The following is a 19,095-nucleotide window of genomic DNA, read 5'->3' as shown; positions in this document are numbered from 1 at the left end:
GAATGTTGCTCTTTAAGACTTATTTTACGATGAACCCCGTGATGGTGAGAAGCACTTATGGTCCTGGAAGCAAAACTGCTACTCAGCCTTTTTTTTTTCTTCTCTTCTTTTTTGACCAAACAGCAAAAACGCTCATCGCTGACATCTTTAACCGTTAAAACACGCTTACGCTCAAGATCATTACTCATCATGTCTGATGTGGTGTCACAGTCTCAAAATTCGTGGATTTCCTATCACTGCAACCCCCCTCTGTACGTTTGGCCCTGCTCAGGCTTGGCTCGGCTCGGGGCAGACCAGCTGCAGAAGTCTGTCTCCTCTCCTCTCTCCCCTCCTCTGCTCTCAGTGCTATCAGGTTGCCACTCCTCCTCCTCCAGCCCATTACACAGGCCTCTTTATGCTGCGCTAAAAGCTGCTCATGTTCAAACACTCCTGGGAAAAGCTCCTTAAAAACATGTCAGGATGAGAGGCCCTGTCTGGTAAAATATTAATAGGAAGTTAATTGGTTGTTAATGGACTGGTGCTTGGGTAGGAATCACCCTCCATTAGATAGGCCACTGAAACACCCCATTCAGGGGTGTCATCTTACCACCTCCACAATCTAATTGGTTTCCGGTCACCGTAGCAGTTGAGTTGCGGTAACCCGGTGTTAAAGACATTATCGCTTGAGTTTTATATAAGCTCTGGCAAAGAAAGTATTGTACCAAGCGCAAAGCGCGTTTCCCCACCACTCTGGTATTGTGGGTGTTCAGTTACTTTGGGGTCAAGCTCGGCGCGCCCTTTCTCTTTTAATTGGGCGCCCTTTTTGTCTTTCCTCGTGTTAATCTTTCCTTCTTCTACACATAAGGAAATAGTTTTAACTTTTGTTGTTTGTGGTCAGACTCACTGCGCTTTCTGTGGTCGTCCTTACCCGAAAGGAAAAAAAAAATCCCCTCCTCTCGCAGAGCAGACATGTAATATTGATGCGGAACAGACTCGGAGAAACACAAAAAATCAAATGGAATCCAAACTAAGTTCAAATGTCGACATCAGCGCATACATTTTTGATCATTGCAAACCTACCAGATGCAATTCCCTTCAAGGGAAGCCACAGGGGCACGCCGAGCAAGGGACGTATTTAGAAATAAGTGATATTTCAGCGTGTCTTTCAATCCCGACTTCGTTCAGCTCCGATTCATTTATGAGAGGGACAAATACTTGCTGAAAGAGGTGGTTCAGGAAATGGGACTAAAAATGGCGGCAGAGGTTACCCAGACAGCTCGTTTTTATGGATGAGGCTTTCAAATGTACCACGTAACTAAAATGAGCCAGCTCTTAAAGTAATCTCATTGTTTATCTAGACTTACAGACGTTATGTAAATGCTTTATATATACTGTTTATAGTGTCTCATACCTGAGTCTTTCTCTGGAAAAGGAAAGAAAAACATTTTTTAAATCAGTGATTTCAACATCACAGCCTGGTTAAATGTGAAGGTCCTACACTCAACATTTATATTAAGTTTTTCAATCCTGAATCATGCTTTTCATGCAGCCTTTACTTGCTGTTACCCTTTAATGCACTCACGTCCACTCTCGTGCCTCGGTCTATTTAATGGTAACCTCACTCAAACATTGAGTGAACCCGTGTCCAATTACATTACGAAGCAAATGTCAATGGATCCAACAGATGTTGTGCTACTACACAACTGCCAAGTTTCATTTCACTGGTGCAGGTTATCGCAGCCGCCACTAGATGGTAGCGAAAGGCTGGAGTTACTGATTGGCAGACAGGCTCAACTTATGAAAGAAATCCTCCAGTCCTGTTATTGACTATCCAGCTCTGTGCCGTGTTCTGCTGTAATGTATTACCTGACTGGATGGAGAATGTGTGATAATCCCGACTGTGGGTAATGCAGTACACTGTAAAAAAAAAAAAAAAAAAAAAAAAAAAAAACTGTCAAATTTACGGTAAAATACCGGCAGCTGTGGTTGCCAGGAATACACCGTAAAAAAAAAAGTGGAATCTGTAAAAGACAATACGGTATACTGGTTTTGTAACCCTAAATTTTAAGGTAGACAACGTATTATTTTACCAAAATCATGATAGAAAAAAACAAATATATTTGTCAATTATACAGAAATTTAATGTAAAAAATGCAACTTTCCATAGCTTTTTATGGATATTTGCAGTAAAAAAAAAGTTATAATATAATATTTACAGTAATTTGTTGTTAATTTAACAGTAATAGGATAGACCCTATTATTGTAAATAACTGTAAAAATAACAGAAATATGTTAAACCTTATTAAAACCTTTGACAGTAAAAAACACAGTGAAATTGTATAACAAATTACAGCATTTTATTTTGACCAGATACATTTTACGGTAAATTCCTGGCAACCACAGCTGCCAGTATTTTACCGCTAAAAATACAGTACAATATGAGGAACATAAATGGTTTACCGTACATTTTACATTTGCAACCGCTAAATATAGAAAAATCTAAAGATGCTCATATATAACCAAGGTAGTGAATATTACTGATAAACAATGAGAAAATTTGACATACCATTTGAAAACAGACTAAACATATCATTTTCTCTATTCCTACAAAACAGCATAGATCTTGAGAATACAGCATGTGTCCATATATATGGCTGGTAATCCATGGAGGAATGAATAAACATGAAACAAAATATTACCTGCCCCTGACCTATCAACAGTAATGAGTCACTGGGTCCTGCCTTGGTGAAGGAAAGGACTCAGAGGAGTTTCTAATGCGCATGGTGTCAAAGATACAAGCTCTGCAGGAGTACTTCAATGTCCATCAGGAGTTCACTTTGGACTGGCAGGATCCCTTCTGCAGCAAAAAATGGACAAAGTTTGATCAGTGCTTGAGCAAAATGCACAGAAATGAACAAAACGTGCTGCCAAAAACAGATCTAATGATAAATGATTTCTTAAGTGTAAAATATACAGTTCGTAAAGGATAGCTATTGTCAAAATGCAACCTGGGCTGTTTTTTTGTTTTGTTTTTTTACTGTAAACGAGACAAACATATATCTAAAAGCATAATTACGACAAACGAGCCGTTTCTGAGATTGACCGTGGTTTTGTTTTGTGGTCAATAGCCAGTGAATGGGAATACTAGGGGGCCGGGGCATAAATTTGAGCGCATCAAAATCGATACAGTAAAAAAAACAAAAAAAAAAACAGCCCAGGTTGCGTTTTGGCAATAGTTATCCTTTAAATCTACTTATGTAAAAGTGATACATAGACAACGCAGCCCTAATCACAATCATAATTTGTTGGAAAACGTATTTAAGTTTCCTATTGATTTATCATAGAACTTGAAGTTAATGGCTGAATGCATGGTGATGAGACCTATCATTCAATCTACATTTTATAGCGTATGAAACTGCTCACCTGGACATGAACCTGAGCTCGGCTGATTAAGATTAGTGTTTCCTGTCCATCTTTCTTTAGCAAAACTTGAATAATACCACTGCTTACCTCTTATTGAATCTTTGGGTGCAGACTTAATTGAAGAGCCTCATATAAACAGGCAGGGTGTGATGTTTAGGGAAACCAAAGAATACAGGCGCCATCATTTCTGCCAGAAGACTCATGGGGTGCAACGAAGCTTTCATTGTGGACTGGCTAGATACCTTCTGCATTCAGAAAGAAAACAAGAAGGGCATACACCATAAACAATAATAACTGACAAAAATAATGAGACAAGAAATGAAAGTAACAAAATAAGTGCAAATCAAGTTTCCCTGTGTTGCAGTGTAGCTGAATGTTTTTCAACAATTTGATTTACGGTAAAACACATACCAAATATTTCCAGCCAAGGTTTGTTTCAATCTTCAGCATGTTTTTGCTGCCATTGTCTTGAAACTGTTTCATCTGTCCCTCTCATTTGATGCTGTTTACAAAAACAAAACAGCAATATTGTAAAGGGAAAAAGGAAAATGAATTTAATGGGGAAAAAAAGAAAAAAAGATTATGACCTGAAATCTCACCATTTCCTGAGAGTCACAGGTCCTTTGAGTATCCTTATGGTTTCTGCTCAAATTCAGTGTCTGAAAAGGGCAGGAACAAAACAAACCTTTTTAATCATAATAAAGACAAAATAAGATTTAGAGACAGACAACAAAGAAATGTGTAAAATATCTTCTTGAATCTGTTTACTTTACTAACCTTGAAAGAGACTCTTGGGTCTTAGCTGTGCCACCACCCTTAAACCTTAAAACAGATGGAGACGATATGCTGGCCTGGCTTGAAATTTCCATATTTGGTGCTGTAAAACAATATCACAAACAATAGATTAATTGTACTTTTTGGACCTTGGCCAAAGCATAATAGAAAAAACAGAAAGCCCTTCATGGCTATTGTGCAATGAAATCATAATACTTACTGGTTTGTTTCCAGGCAGCCAGCAGTTTTCTTGCCTGAACTGGTCTCAGGACAGAGTTCAGATCAGTCTCACTGATGAACTGCAAATCCTCAGATGTCTCCACTCCTAATGATTGTAGTGCCTCCAGTACAATTTCAAGGATTGAGGCAGACAGGTCCGGCAGCACCTTAGTAATGGAACTCCTTATGCTGTCCCCCATTTCTGAGATGTCTGATAAAAGAATGTGAATAAAGGTCAATTTACACCAAGTGGTACCTTTGGTCTTAAAATATGAAGCTGATCTTGCTTGATACTACACTTTTATACAGTGTTTCGTAAGTACCAAACTAACAGCACCATTATTGTGACAGCACACTGTGTTTCAATGGAACCATTTGGTACCCATACTTCATGTAAGATGTTAATGGATAGAAATCAATTAAGTCAATGATGTTCACACACTGCATTTTTTCTTTTTCCTTTCTCACTGAGTGCAGATGATACTGAGAATGGTATTCTGTCACGTGCACCGACACCAGAAAATAAACACTGTCATTCTTAATCAAAATGAGAACTACTTCACCAAACTCAACAGAGTCAGAGCCCCCTGTGACAAGGAAGTGTCCTTTCTTGTACTGTGTTCCCTTGTACATCATTTCTACTGTGACCTTTGTATTGGTTTCAGTAAAGTCAAACATTTGAACTGCTTCTTGAATGGCTTTACTGTACAGCACTGAGGAAAATGGAGAACCATCTTTGACTTTCAAGACAGATTGACACAATGACCCTGCTGCAAGATAGGCTTGAAACATCTGATGTCTTTCAGAGAGTGTATGGCAGAGGTTTTTGAAATTTTTCAGATTTCTGGCACACCTCTTGAAATAACTGTGCTTACTTTCAAAGCGCATTGTCCATAATCTTATCAGTGGGCCAAATTTCAGAATCAGTGCTGGGTAATGGCGTAGAAAATGGTGTTTTGGTCTCAGGTTGCATTCTGGGAACAGAGCTTTTCTTGACTCTAAATATTCTTGAATAAGAATATCAAGATATGCTACCTGAGCCACTGAAATTTTCTGAGCACACACCATGTCTACAATATCTTTCAGCTGCAGAGTTAAGTTCCACACATCATCTGTGGGGTCTGTCACTATGTCACCAACTATGAGAGGCAGCAATCGGAGGGAGTTCCAGTTCTGTACAACCTGTCCTGAGAGTTTAGTTGCTTGAGGACTGACCTCAGATGGCTTTGTAGAAGCATCAGAGGCATGGTAACTAAACTGTTTGATGCGTCGGTTCAGAGTGGAGTAAGTGAACCATGCTTTTTTCTTTATGAAGTATTTCAGATACAGTGCCACATCATAAGCCAAAACTCCCTCAAAGATATCATGACCTAGACATGGTGGCAAGCCTGGCATACAAACATTGAAGTATTTCAGTGAATTGAACACTGACCTGAACTTCACTCCTTCGACGTCTGGTGTATTGTCAATCTGGAGGCGATCAACAGCAGAGTTGTAGTTCTCTTTCTCTTTGGTACGTTCTGGTCCACACAGATTTGGGTCAGCACCCTGAAATTCAGATTTCGTTATCAGGCAGTACCTGCAGAAGTACTTTGAAGAACTAAAGTTTTCAGTGAAGCCACCAATACAGTGAGAACTCAGATTATCACCAGCAATGCAAAACAAAGTTCCTTTGACTCTAGTTTCATCTGATGCAACAATCCCACTGTCCTCCAATTCTTTCAAGTCTGCCAGTAATTCAGAGAACACATTAGCATGACCAAACTCTTTAAAATCTTTCTCCCTGCACAGTAAGACAAGAGACATGTGATCTGTGTCTGAGCGTACATGAAGTGGCAAGTTTGCCACTGATGCATATACAGCTAATATCTTGTGTTTTGTCCTTGCAGAGCCTAAAGCAGGGGTGCCCAATCCTAGTCCTCGAGAGCTACTGTCCTGCAGTTTTTAGATGCATCCTTAATGGTTTGATTACCTCTTCAGCATGCCATCAAGTTTGGCAAAGGCCTGATAACAAGCCATTCATTTGATTCAGGTGTGTCAAAACAAGGATGCATCTAAAACCTGCAGGACGGTAGCTCTCGAGGACTGGGATTGGACACCCCTGGCCTAAAGGGTTAACGACTTCAAAGGCATCCTGGTAGAGTACTAGCTTGAGACATGATGGGTTTTGACCAAAAAAATCATTTGATTTAAACAGCTTACTATCACTTATGTCACACAGAACATCAGCAGGAGGCTCAGTAGAGGGCTCTTCTGATTTCTGCCACAGATCAGACTCTAGCAGACATCTCAAAGTCTCTCTTAAAGGCACATAATAGGCAAACCTATCTTTTCTGTTTTCATCTCTCCCTAAAAATATTTTCTTTGGTTCCACATAGTTGAAGGCTTTTTTAAAGGTCTGAGCTCTGGAGTGCACTGTCCTCAATGGCCCGGTATGACATGCAGAAAAAAGATCATAGCTTTTGACAGACTCGCAGACTTTGTTGATGTCCTCCTCTGATAATGATGTGTCATCTTTTAACAGTGATGCAAGTTTACCCAAACTGTATGTCTGTCCCAACTCATGTATGTTCTGCATTTCCTCCACAATGTTCTGTATGGTTGAAGCAGGCAGTAGAAACTGACCCTGCAATTTTAAGTAGAATAGTGAATTAACATGCAGACTCTCTATATAAATCACCAATGCTGCTGTCTGAAAACTGTGTTTACGTGACATGTGAGCAGTAAAAGATGATTTAACTCTAAAGGTATTTGTGCATCCTCTTACTGGACAAGTGACCACGTGCCTGCTTCAATACACCGAAAGAAACAACGTGGCTCATTCCGATGCAGTTTACAATGAAGCACGTAGCCCCCTGATGACTGAACTACCTTACCACAGAAATTACAGGTTAACATAACTCCATGTACTTTGGTAATTCCTCCCTAGCGAATTAAGCACGCCAAACACAGAAACTAATCCAGAGCAATGCTTCCCTCGCGACAGTAATGCTAACTCAACTCACAAATGCTAACTAAATTCACAACCTCACTCATAAAAAACGAACTGCTAAAATTATCTATAAACGCTGGGCTGGTGGATTTTTATAACAGAGATAACTTGAAGTTGCATGTACTCACCTCACCTCGAACTAATTGTAAGCTGCCAGGATGTCTACAAATTCCGAAGATGCTGTGGTCCAAGCAGCAATAAATGGCGCTAATATACGAGTTCAAAACTGTGTCCGTTAGCGAAGCCAACTTGAGTCTCCTGCATGAAAAAAAGAGCGGTTGGCACACAGCTCAGCAGCGCGCCGCGCTATTGGTCATTTTCAGGTGACGTCATCCCGCAATGTAAAGTCGCTCTTTGTTTCTTTAGGAGGAGGTTCGAATTTGATCAGAAGTCATGTCTGCAGACCGCTGCAGCCACGTCTTGCCTTGCTTCCCCTTTTTTTGGTGAAATGGTTCGCTCATACTGCACAATGTTGCTACCAGAATTTTTTTTCTCTGCAATTCGAACGTAAAACGCCTGTACACAGTTTACCAGCAGTTTAGCTACCAATCAACAGCGATCACACAAACTCAAAATTTAAGGCGGACCCACTTAAGGTGGTCTGATAATATGGCGTGAAACACAACAACATAAAGTTGTTTTAAAATAATAATTAAAAAAGATTATTGAAATCAATTTTATTCACAACCATGAACTTTATTTTTAACATCTTCTTTTGCTGTTGATTTTTTTTTATCAGAAGGTTAACAATGATATACTGCAGGCCTAACTTTTAATCTGTATATCAGTATCTGAATTTAAAAAAAAAAAAAAATACTATCAATTTTATTGTCTTTCACTGCTGATATTTGCTTCTTTTTTTTTTTTTTAAATGTATTTACTGGTTGTATTATTACGGTGGACCCTATTTTTTAACATCTTGCTTCTGTAAAAATGAATGTTTTTGTTTGCTTAAAAATCTACAGCTTTATACTGTGAATTCCAATGTGCACAACCCCAAAAGATGTAGTTTTACTCAAATAATACCGTAAAATCTAAGTTTTTCAGACATTTTCAACATTACAATATTTAATTGTAAAATGTATGCATATTTATTTGTTTTCACAGAAAATATTTATAATTTCAACATTTTATTACAGTAAAAAACAAAGTTTTATCCAGTCTCACAATTAACGGTTATTCAATCTATTTAATACAGTAATAGGAAGTTTTTGGTTTTACGCTCCATTACCGTTGGAATTTGACGGTGTTTTGCTGTATATTTTACTGACTTTTGTTACAGTGTAGTAGAAATGTCTGCCTGATGTTTCGTTCGCCCTGCTCAGCCAGTTAAACTCCTCGCGGGCTTGAATTGAATGAGGCGGAGGAGAAAAACTGGAATATTCACCCGTATAATCATCAAGACAATGAGATTAGTAAAAAAGAAAAACCCAGCAGGTATGCACTCAGACTTTGGCTTTATTTTGTTTTATTACATGTCAAGCTGTAAATGTTGCAACAATAGAGCGGGTTCTTGGCTGGACCTTTAGCAAAAACTGTCATAAGCTACGAGGATTACATGGTAATACACAACAAAGCATTTGCAAAGAACACTTTAGGAAACTGTAGAAAAGTTACAACAGTATGAAACGTCCACTGTGGAAAAACTTTACTTTAATAATATTTGGCACTGAAACCCCTTTTTTTTTCCTGATAAAAAAAAAAAAAGTCACCCGTGGTGTTTCTCGACTAATGGAGTCATTTTGTCCAATTACGTCCTTCACTGTGACTGCTGTGACCTTTTTGGCATCAAAAATGGATAAATATACATTTGAAATTGGTGACGCTGCAGTCGCACCTTGAAAGTGCTTTCATTTTGACAAAACAGAAATCTAATAGTCCGATATTTTTCTCAATAGATGATGACAGCTGTCAAAAAAAAAAAAAGTTTTTATATGCCTCCGGGCGAGATAGCTTTGCTTCCAAGCATGAACGTCACAACCACTTATTAACTGTCAGTCACTGATTTATTTATTTTTTTTCTTTTTCGTTTTTTCATCTCAGGTGCACACAGTAACATTCATTGTGAAAAAAAGCTAGTTCAAAATGTCATGCTAATGCACACAGACAAGCTACCGGGATGTGCTGCCTTCAAACTTGTCCCCCTGCACCGGACGCCCCAGAAGAGTTTGTGATTATCCACATGAAGAGCCGAAGAGGTTCACATGCCATGAGGTTCACCGTTAGTATGTGGACAGAAATGAATGCAAGTATTTTAATCAGCCCCCAAAAAGCATTTGTGTATGTGCGGGATACATTCAAACAGGCAATAAGAAGAAGAAGTGAGAAGATGAAATCAGACTACATTAGACTGGAAGAATGTGCTGTCTGCCCTTCTGTTAGCATCTGCTTACACCTTGACTGCGCCCTACTCTCAGGACAGAAGCGTAAAAATCATTGAGAACTCTTTCCGGTCGGTGTGGCTGATGAAAAGACAGTCTTTTAGACTCTCATTCACTAGGCCGCGTTGTGGAAAAGGATGGGCTTGACCATCCCAGAGAGGATTTTGGGCACGTGGACGCGCACAATCTCCGAGATCATCTCTGGGAAGCTGACATGCATTTGCATGGACTGAGCTTGGATGAACAGATCGTAGGTGAACTGGTGTAATTTCTTCACAACCTAAGTCAAGAGACAAAAACATGATACATACATGTGGTGGGGTTATCAGAAACAAAGATAAATAAATATGTAATGTGGAAAACATGTAGATGCTGTCTATTGTCCCTGTATAATAAAGACTAAAAATGCCCAAATAATAATACGAATGAACAAAAACAAACAAGACTTTCATGGCACAGCTTAAAAGGCGGTTTTAGGAGATAACACTTATTGTGACACTAAGCTCCACAGACAGGGCAAAGCTGAAGGAGTCCTCATCAACTCTGATCTTCTTCCTAAAGGGCCCTTCCAGACAATCTCTGGCTGCCCTCCAGCTCAAAAGCCACAAAGCTGAGCATTTAAAGGTAAATCCACAGTGAAAGACAGGAGGCTCAAACTGTTGTGGCTCCTCTCCACATAGCGCTTTAACTCTTCTGGTCATACTCATATAATGATGTAAGGGGTTTTTCCTTTGACAGCTAATTGTTCTCATCATTGAGATAAAAGTACAAAAAGAAAAAAAAATCCTAAAAAGGGTTAAAAGTAGTGCATTTACGCCCCCTAGTGGTTGCACATCTACATCAACACACTTGCCCCTCCTAAACCTCAGTAAGGATGAGATGAGTGATTAGTGTGTATTACAACAACAAAAGAAAGTTAACCAAATAAAAAGAATATAAAAATGCAAGAAATGCACATCGAGAAGTTGGAACAGGAAAACTACATATGTTTTTAAGTAGATACACCTGCGTACCTACAATATCACATCAGTCTTTTACGGCTTAGAGGTAAAAAGGAACAAATATTATTAACAAAATAAACAGAATATAAATCTAGAAACATTAAATACACCGATGGCTATCAGCGTGTGCCTTATTTAGGGTGAATTTAAACTAAATTAAAAACCTTTTATTAGTCATTCGATTCTACCTCAAATGCCTGGACTTGGACTTTTATGCCTTTTTTTGGTTCATAATCTTTCCATTTTCTTTTTTTACTGAAGGTCACAGCACAACTTGACCTTTCTATATTTTGTTAAAATATAATAAAAAGCGCTTTTTAAAATTCTTTTCAGGTGTTGCTGATTTTGCTGGTATTGGGTATATATGTGAACAAATGTTTGACAGAAATAACAATGAAACTCGTTAATCAACCTTCTGCATGGTCGTGCATATGAAGGCAAATTTTATGAACCTGCTTTTTTTTGCTTATTCATTTGTTTCGAGGTTTAACACTACTATGACATCAAGTCAAAATTATGGCCACAGATTAAAGTGTTTTGCATGTGAATAGGTACATGTGGCTTGTAGTGAAAAGTGTTTTGAGTGAGAGTAGAAAAAGCAGTCAGATGCAGTCAAATTCAGTCAGAGGTTGGAAGTAAGGAAGTACAAATACTTTTTATACTTAATACTTTTTCTAGCAACTTTTTACTTTTACTCACTAGATTTTTAAACAAATATCTGAACTTTCTACTCCTTACATTTTCAAAACAGGCTCGTTACTTTTGTTTTAAAATGATCATTTATAGTGTTTATACTCGGGGTTAAAGTGGACCGATAGAAGTGCAGGTTCACGGTACGCGGTACAGCATCTAGCTAGCGCTGCAGAGGAGGACAAAGCAGGAAGGAAGCGACATGTTTTTTGGTTTTCTGGTGGTTAAAAGGTGGTGATTTCAAATTCAACGTTTCTATCAGCTAAGATAAGAAAGACAGGACAGGAAGAAGAGAGGTTTGAAGGTAAGGACTGCTCAGTAATGCTTGATAAACTGCAAATTTAAAGCTTCATTTTAATCACATATTGGATTTGCATATGATATGTTTTGATAAATTATGTGTTTTCATGTTGGGAAATGTCCTGCAACACAAACTAAGCTAAACTCATTTTGTGTTGCATGAAAATATTAGGTAGTTTCGACCAGAATAAAGCTTTGTGTTGGACTTTTGCACCGTGGCTGTGGTGCTCATGGTCAGTGTTAGGTTACATCAAGTGTAACAGAGATGAATTTGAAGTTAAGATGATGATGTTTAGATTCATTGACTGAATTCCAACTTTATACCAAATGTATACTGTGTAGTAGAAAGTATAAACAGTATAGTGTCAGTGTAGGGGATACTCATCAGTGAAGATAGCTTGTGAAACTGTTTACATCTTGTTGAATTCAGTTGTGTAAATCTACAAAGAGCAGCAGGTCAGCTGATCACAGACATAGCACTTACAGCAGGTCTGATTCTTCGTCCTATGCTGACACACTGCACAGATCTGCTGAATCTCACTTTAACCCCTGACTGTTCTCATTTCACTGTTTAGATATGGAGGCAAAGTAACCCTCTACAATGTTTGCAACCAAAAAGTTATTATTATTTTTAATTCCCTTTCACTGCACAACAGATTGAAACTGAGTGGATTTCTTAAAGTTAGACTCTAGATTCAATAGCATTGGTATTCTCATGTACTAACATTATTTTATTATATTATTATAGTGCAAAGTTCAGTTGCCTTTGTCCAAAAATGCTTTTTCACGTTTACTTGAGTAAAGTTGTTTCAGTGCTTCAACTTTTACTGTTTTTTTAACAAATGTATCTGTGCTTCTACTTAAGTAAAGAAAGTCTGTACTTCTGCCACCTCTGTATTCAGTCATGTGAAAACAGCCCATAATTTGGTAGCTTGTAAAACCACAGTAAGCAGCAATAACTCAAAATAATAATTTTCTGTATGACCTTTATCAGCCTCTCACATAATTCTGGAGGAATTTTGGCCCTCTGTTCTTTGCAGCATTGCTTCAGTTCTTTGAGGTTTGCAGGCAATTGTTTAAGCACAGCTTGCTTAGGTCCTGCCACACCATCTCTGTCAGGTTAACATCTATACTTTGGCTGGGCCTTTGCAACACCTTGATTATTTTCTTTGTGAGCCATTCTGTTGCAGATTTGTTGCTGTGCTTGACTCTAGAAAGCTTTGGTATACTGAAGAGTTCATGTTGAACTCAATCACTGCAATGTGTCCAGGTCCTCTGACTGCAAAACAAGCCCAAATGAGTACTATGCATTATGACCAAACATCTCCAGTTGAATTTGTTTGACGTTGAAAACATTGTTTCCAAAAATCTCCAGAAGCCAAATATTCAGTTGCACCTTTTCGAATTAAGCTATTCTGCCATGTTCTTTTTAGAGAGAAGACTTTCTCCTGGCACCCCTTCCAAACAAGCTATACCTTTTCAGTCTTTCTCTAATTGTGCTGCCATGAACTTTAACATTTAACATTCTCACTGAGGTTTGAAAATTTGCTGGGACGTCCACTCCTGGGAAGACTGTGGCATTGTGTTAACACACATGAACGCTTTCACAGAGCTACTCACAAAGGCCTCTTTAAACTTTATTTTTCACATGACTGTAATTAGCAGTTCATTTACTGTGTCTGGGTTATTCTTGAGTCCATATAAATCATCTACAAATGGAAATCATCTTATTGGCTTTAATACAGCAGCATCTGGCACCACTATTCTTTTAAAGAGATACAGATACACAGTAGCTATAAGAGAATAAAAAAATAACAGGCTTAAACCTGTGGAGAAAACAAGGGCTTAGATATTAAATGCAATGTCTGACAGACTCGGTTGAATTAATCCAGCCGTGAAATTTTAAAACAATAAAAATCTTGCTTGTGCGTTCATAATAAGTTTACAGTTGTATTGCAAGCCTGTATAGTGTTGTGTCTGTCATTTTGTGCGAGAGGAAGGAGCATTATTTTGCGCTCACTCTAAAAAAATGACATGTGCATCCATGTCCAGTGTCACAGCATGGTGCATTTTTTGGAATGCGGTTGTGTGTATTACCGACTGGAGGTAGTCCAGCAGCTGCGTGAGCTGAAACAGTCTCTGCATGCGGGTGGTCTCTCCGTGGTGGCTGGCCAAACGGTCTAGCTCCTTGATGTAGGAGGTCCGCAGTTTGTCAAAACAACTCTGGCTCTTCAGGCCCTGCACTGGCACTGTGACCACAAAGCCAGAACACAACAGTAACTCTCACAGACTTTATCCATCCCATCAATTCTCTAAAGTATGGCTGTACTCTATTGCAGTTGTATTTCACATGTTGAGTTGACATTCGCGTCATTACTCATGGTCCCGGGTGACTCACTGATGCTGAGGAGGACCAGGGCCTTCATGCAGAGGAACTCCTCCTGGGTAACCTTGAGCATGCACAGCCTTTGGGATAGTAGCTTCATCCTCACACAGTGTTCATACATGCTGGACACTTGCATCCGCTGGCTGTGAGGAGGGATAAAAAAGAAAAAAGGGGAAAAAAAGCGTGACGCAGGAGGAGGGTCACGTAGTGAGAAATGTAGAAAGGAGTAGTTATTGGGGACATGAAGGGAAAAAAAGGAGAGAAAAAAGGCACCAGAGGTGAGAAAAAACGAGTTAGATGGATAATGGAAAATAGAGAACGACAGTGAGGCACTGAAAAATGAGGGTCAGCAACAAGGGCAGGCGTATCCATTATTATGCAGGTCAGAAACAGCCTAATAGAGTGACAGGGGTGTAACACAGACAGAATGAGTGTTTTGCTAATGTCACGCAAAACACTGACCAAATCAGAGCTGCCACGAGGGTTGGCGAACATCGTCATACCTTCTTTCTTTTTGACACAACAATTTACTGATAACAGCCTGGGGGGGGGGGGGACTCATGTGCAGCGATTTTTCTGACACAAACTCTGGTGTCGGGGTTGCTTTTGGGAGTAGAAAGAAAAAGACAAAGGCTGGAGTTGAGGTGTCAGAAACATTTTGATAATCCCGAGGGGGTGAGGTTGGAGTGTAAATTAAAACTTGTCAGAGTGGAAGTTCTTGGACACTGATGAATGGTTGTGCGATGATGAAAAAGAGCAAAGCATTTGAGGCGATTTCCTCCGCCAGCGGCATTTATCAAATGCAAAGTGACGGGTTTGCTGGCGTGCCCGGAGAGACATTCGCTGTTTGTTTTCCACCTGCCGAAAAACACCAGAAAAGTGTCGCGCCGTGCCTTTCATCGCATTTCACGATGACAAGTGAAGTCTCATGGCATTCCAGCAAACCCCATGCCACAGTGATAATTTCTCGTTTCTTAGTTTGATAAAGATTTTGTGTCTCCTTTTTTTCCGTTTTTGTGAATTTGTTGTTTGATGTTAAATTGAATATTTGATGAAACTCACTCATTGAAAACCAGGTCTGGAGCAAAGTAGAGCATAGAGCTGTTAGTCAGCGTGTAGGATCTCCAGCCTAAGGCAAACACCATCACCCCCATCCATGACAGCTGAATCACTGACATCTGGTCATCCACATGCAGGTCCCGAAACCCTGTTAACAAAAGTCGCTGTTATCAAGCTCTCCTCGGGGTTAAGCATTAACAGTTTTATTATTTTTAAAAAAAATCAGCTGATTTGGCTCAATTAAATAACTGTTGAGGCAAACATGGATACAATGATGGCCATTTTCAGCCTTCCTCTATTTTTTCTTTTTTGCTTAAATGGGAAACATCCCCCTCTAGTGGCTAATATTTGAACAACTTTGTTTGTTTTGCACGGACACTAAACCAGCGCAAACTTCTGGAAAGGTCTCTCATCTTTTGACCTAGATACTGAGGCCTTGCTCAGTGCTGGCAGATTAAATACATTTCCTAACAGTGGTACTGCTCATCCAAACCGCAGGGAATTCTAATGTCATTTTTGATTGAATTACGCTTATTTCTTCTCAAACTGCCCATTTACCATCCACTCTCTTAGTCAAAATTGTTTACAAGTCTGATCTTTCAGGGTTTTGCTTAACAAGGAATGCAAGTGGTATGTTTGAATAGAAACCAAAATGGAAGCAGCCATAGAAATGTGCTCCCTACCGGATTCTCTGGAAGAGCTACTTGGAATTAATTACCTTGGCTCAGATTAGTTTACCTGGTATTGCCTTGGCCCAGTGGACCACGGTTACCAGCTGCCGTTCCCCCAGCTCGTTCAGGCTGGTGAGCAAGGACATAGGGCTGTCTGGCTGGGCAGGATCATGCCCGGCATTGACCAGAGCTGGTTCAATAGCCTGTAGGATGCTGAGCAGGGACAGGCAGGAGTGCAGGGGTGGGGGGATGGCCGCAACCAGGGCCTGGGAAGCTGCTCGAGATATGTAGATAAAAACGACATGAAGCAGAAAGTGTGGCAAGATCGAGTCTTTTCTGGCAAAAGTAAATTTAGCGTTGAATAAATCTGACATTTGAGCTCTGTGCAACTAATCCTTACCACCTTGAGCCCTGACAGCTGCATTTCTAGACTCCAAGACTGCATCTTTCTTCGCTGCCCTCTCTTCTTTTTCTCCGTGTCCCCAGCTAGCTGGCTGTTGCTCCTCTTCTCCATTACTCGCCTGCCCGGTTCCCTTCAGCCTGCGACCTGGAGAGATGATTCTGTTAGAATTCAGCTGGAGGGCTTCTAATCTAATAAATGTAAGGAATCTGACCACGCTGACCTATTTTTTTAAAACTGCAAAATACTTTCCTTTATTTATGTCTCATTATTTCCTCATCTCTGGCAGCTCACCTTTAAGGCTCATTCCTGACATGAAGCATCTCTTTAAGCGACAGGACGCGCAGTTTTTCCGCCTCAGTTTGTCGATGGTGCAGTCGTTTCGGCTGGCACACAAGTGGTTCTGCTTACCTGGAGGCACACAAGAGTGCTGGTGGATGAGGAGTGCAAGTTCAACAATGCCTAGGCTTCCACTCATAGCAACGATATGTGGGCGTTTACTGATAACAAATAACTCGACCTCATAATGTCAGGGTCACTGTGCCCTGTCTACAGGAGAGAGCAAGTGGGTGTAAGAAATTAAAATCAGTGAGTGAGTAATTGTGTGTGTGTGTGTGTGTGTGTGTGTTGCACCCACCTGCAGCGGCCCTCTTGAAGAATACTTTGCAGCTGCCGCAGGTGACTGCTCCATAGTGACAACCCGAGGCGTCATCTCCGCACACTTGACACACTCTCCTTTCTGACAGATACACACCTGGAAAAAAATCCTCATGCCTGGGCGCGCGCGCACGCACACACACACACACACACGATGGTGTTGTTTTAGTGTCTTCCCTCAGTTTTTAAACCCTTTTAAAAACTGAGGGAAGACACTGATGAAGAATTGCAGCAGACATTAAAAAGCACTCACACAGACATTATCAGTTTTGGGTTAGTAGGTCTGCCTTCACTGAGCGTTATCATGCCAATTCCCTAAAATCCAATCAAATTAATTTTTTTCCATCATGTGGTTGACAATTTGTCAGGAAAGGGAGTCAGTTTGCTCCAAAGTAAAAGTTGTGATTAACACATGCCAGAGTGAAGTTTTTTTTAATGAATCCGTAACTTGTAATAAAATAAAAGGCTTTCTTTCTAGAAGCAGAAACAGCAACAGGTGCTGTATCTCTTCTTTATAGGGACACTGATACATTTCCTACTGCTGCAGTCCCAGGGCTTATAAGGACATTTCTGGAAAATCTTAAGAATAGGATAAACTTTAAGTTGCTGTAGCTGCATGCTATAACATGATTTAGAGAAAGCCAAAACAAAACAAAAAAAAGCACACCATGCTGTTGGAGGACAAGGGGTTCAGTGCTGCTGAACAGAGTATCAATAGAAGTCATGGCTGATAGCGATACATAATAATCGTGTTTGCTGCCTTTGATTTATTTGTGCTGACACTTATCCAATTAGCTTATGCTCTGTGGCTCTCACAGAAACGTCAAGAAACTAAGCATGAAATCCGGAAAGACAGTGCACCGTTAAACATCTGCGAACTTACGCCTAAACTCATTACAGCACTCCTTTTAGAAGACAAAATGACCAAAGCCCGACTGCAAAGCGGGTTGATTGAAGCGCAGTTACTGGCACGATGCTCATGCTGTGTGTTTCTCATTAAAGAAACGTGTGAGAGATGGGAGGGATCGGTAGTACTGAATGTACTGTACTCAGTATGAATGGCCTTTTGACCTGACGCACACAAAACAAATCATTCGAATCCGATCTTTACCTTAAACTGCGATCTGTGCAATTCATCCACACCGAAGGCTCGCTCTTGATAGTGGAGAAAGTGCTCTGCCCCTGAGGAATCGCACTTGGGTAACTTTCCATTTGGCCACATTCTTGTGCCGTCGCTCGCATGCCACCTTTGCCACCCTTCTCATCTCTACCGTACCAGATACAGCGGCATTCCTGTCTGTTTCCGCGAGGAGCTTGCCCACAATTACAGTATTTGCACAAAAAATTATGTTCCCCTGATTCTCCCCTCTGTGGCTGTGGCTGAGGCTGGGATCGGTCGATGTATGCGCGCTCATTTGCGCACCACATTTGCGGTGGGAAATCCCTATATAGGTCTGAACTGGCATAGTAAGACGAAGGTGGTTTTAAGGGTACGACCTCGGCCACCTGAGGGGTCGCGGGCAGCTCCAGCGTGGGGTTCATAAAAACATTTGACTCCCTGCAGACGTATCTGGATATCACCGAGCCACGCGTCACAGTTTGCGCACCGTCCATTTCGCCCGATCCGAACAGATCCATACAGCTCACCTGCTGTATGCCCTGGCACACTTCTCCAAAGTCGTCCTCTCTAAGGCTGCTGTCACCCAGGACAAGGAGGCTGCTGTCGGAGTTCATATTTCCAGTCCTTCTCAACTCTGGCACTCCCCGAGAAGTATCCGCCACAGTGGAGTCGCATTCTGCGAAGGCGCTGCTGGAGCTCTGGTTCATATTATTGGGCGGAGAAGACACCGAATCCAAACCCAAAGACACCGACACCGCTTTACTGAGCTCATAAGCCGGACACGCATAGATGGTAGTATCCAACCGATCCCCTTCATTCATCGTTAAAGAGTTTGTTTCTTCCAAAACCGAATGAAAGGACATTTTCGGCTCCGGTTCTCGGAGTTAGAGTGCACTGGGTGCGCGGCGAACAAACAAAACAACACTTTCCAGGATAGAAAACGCCTACCCAGTGACACTACTCTCGTGCGTCTAGGCGGATGGGAAATGCACATCAGTCGTCGACGTAAGTTACGAAAGGGAAGGGACGTCCCGCCGGTCTGA

The 19,095-nt window shown here is 40.6% G+C and overlaps 1 protein-coding gene and 1 long non-coding RNA gene across 4 annotated transcripts; both read right to left on the bottom strand.

The window, feature by feature from the left end:
* Positions 1 to 3,533: 3,533 nt before the first annotated feature.
* LOC146392092 (uncharacterized) lies at positions 3,534 to 8,142 on the bottom strand. Of its 2 annotated transcripts, none has more exons than XR_014801472.1 (7): positions 7,516 to 8,142; positions 5,828 to 5,943; positions 4,397 to 4,606; positions 4,180 to 4,279; positions 4,002 to 4,061; positions 3,814 to 3,904; positions 3,534 to 3,647 (listed from the first exon to the last, which is right to left on the bottom strand). It is a non-coding gene; the product is annotated as an uncharacterized LOC146392092 (long non-coding RNA). The 2 variants fall into 2 exon arrangements; XR_014801473.1 differs by having other exon boundaries at positions 7,521 to 8,142.
* Positions 8,143 to 8,825: 683 nt separating this feature from the next.
* LOC146392091 (progesterone receptor-like) lies at positions 8,826 to 19,088 on the bottom strand. 2 transcript variants are annotated; one of them, XM_084941356.1, is made up of 9 exons: positions 18,044 to 19,088; positions 16,913 to 17,049; positions 16,570 to 16,686; positions 16,279 to 16,422; positions 15,943 to 16,149; positions 15,208 to 15,352; positions 14,158 to 14,288; positions 13,857 to 14,008; positions 8,826 to 10,048 (listed from the first exon to the last, which is right to left on the bottom strand). In XM_084941356.1, exons 1-9 carry the CDS (start codon positions 18,913 to 18,915, stop codon positions 9,884 to 9,886), a joined length of 2,070 nt encoding a protein of 689 aa, XP_084797482.1. In that variant the 5' UTR covers positions 18,916 to 19,088; the 3' UTR covers positions 8,826 to 9,883. The 2 variants fall into 2 exon arrangements, with proteins under 2 accessions (XP_084797482.1, XP_084797473.1); XM_084941347.1 differs by having other exon boundaries at positions 16,276 to 16,422; positions 18,044 to 19,087.
* Positions 19,089 to 19,095: the final 7 nt, after the last annotated feature.

The sequence above is a fragment of the Perissodus microlepis genome, chromosome 2, assembly GCF_051167445.1.
Source record: "Perissodus microlepis isolate ML-2025 ecotype Zambia chromosome 2, ASM5116744v1, whole genome shotgun sequence".
In the NCBI taxonomy this organism is placed as follows: domain Eukaryota; kingdom Metazoa; phylum Chordata; class Actinopteri; order Cichliformes; family Cichlidae; genus Perissodus; species Perissodus microlepis.
This window is presented reverse-complemented; position numbering and strand designations above follow the sequence as displayed.

Coding starts and splice junctions, on each gene's coding strand:
- LOC146392091 (XM_084941347.1), bottom strand. CDS start 18,915: ATGTCCTTTCATTCGGTTTTGGAAGAAACAAACTCTTTAACGATGAAT. Junction 17,050..18,043: donor TGCACAGATCGCAGTTTAAG/GTAAAGATCGGA, acceptor GCGCGCGCCCAG/GCATGAGGATTTTTTTCCAG. Junction 15,353..15,942: donor CTGGGCCAAGGCAATACCAG/GTAAACTAATCT, acceptor TTTTGTTAACAG/GGTTTCGGGACCTGCATGTG.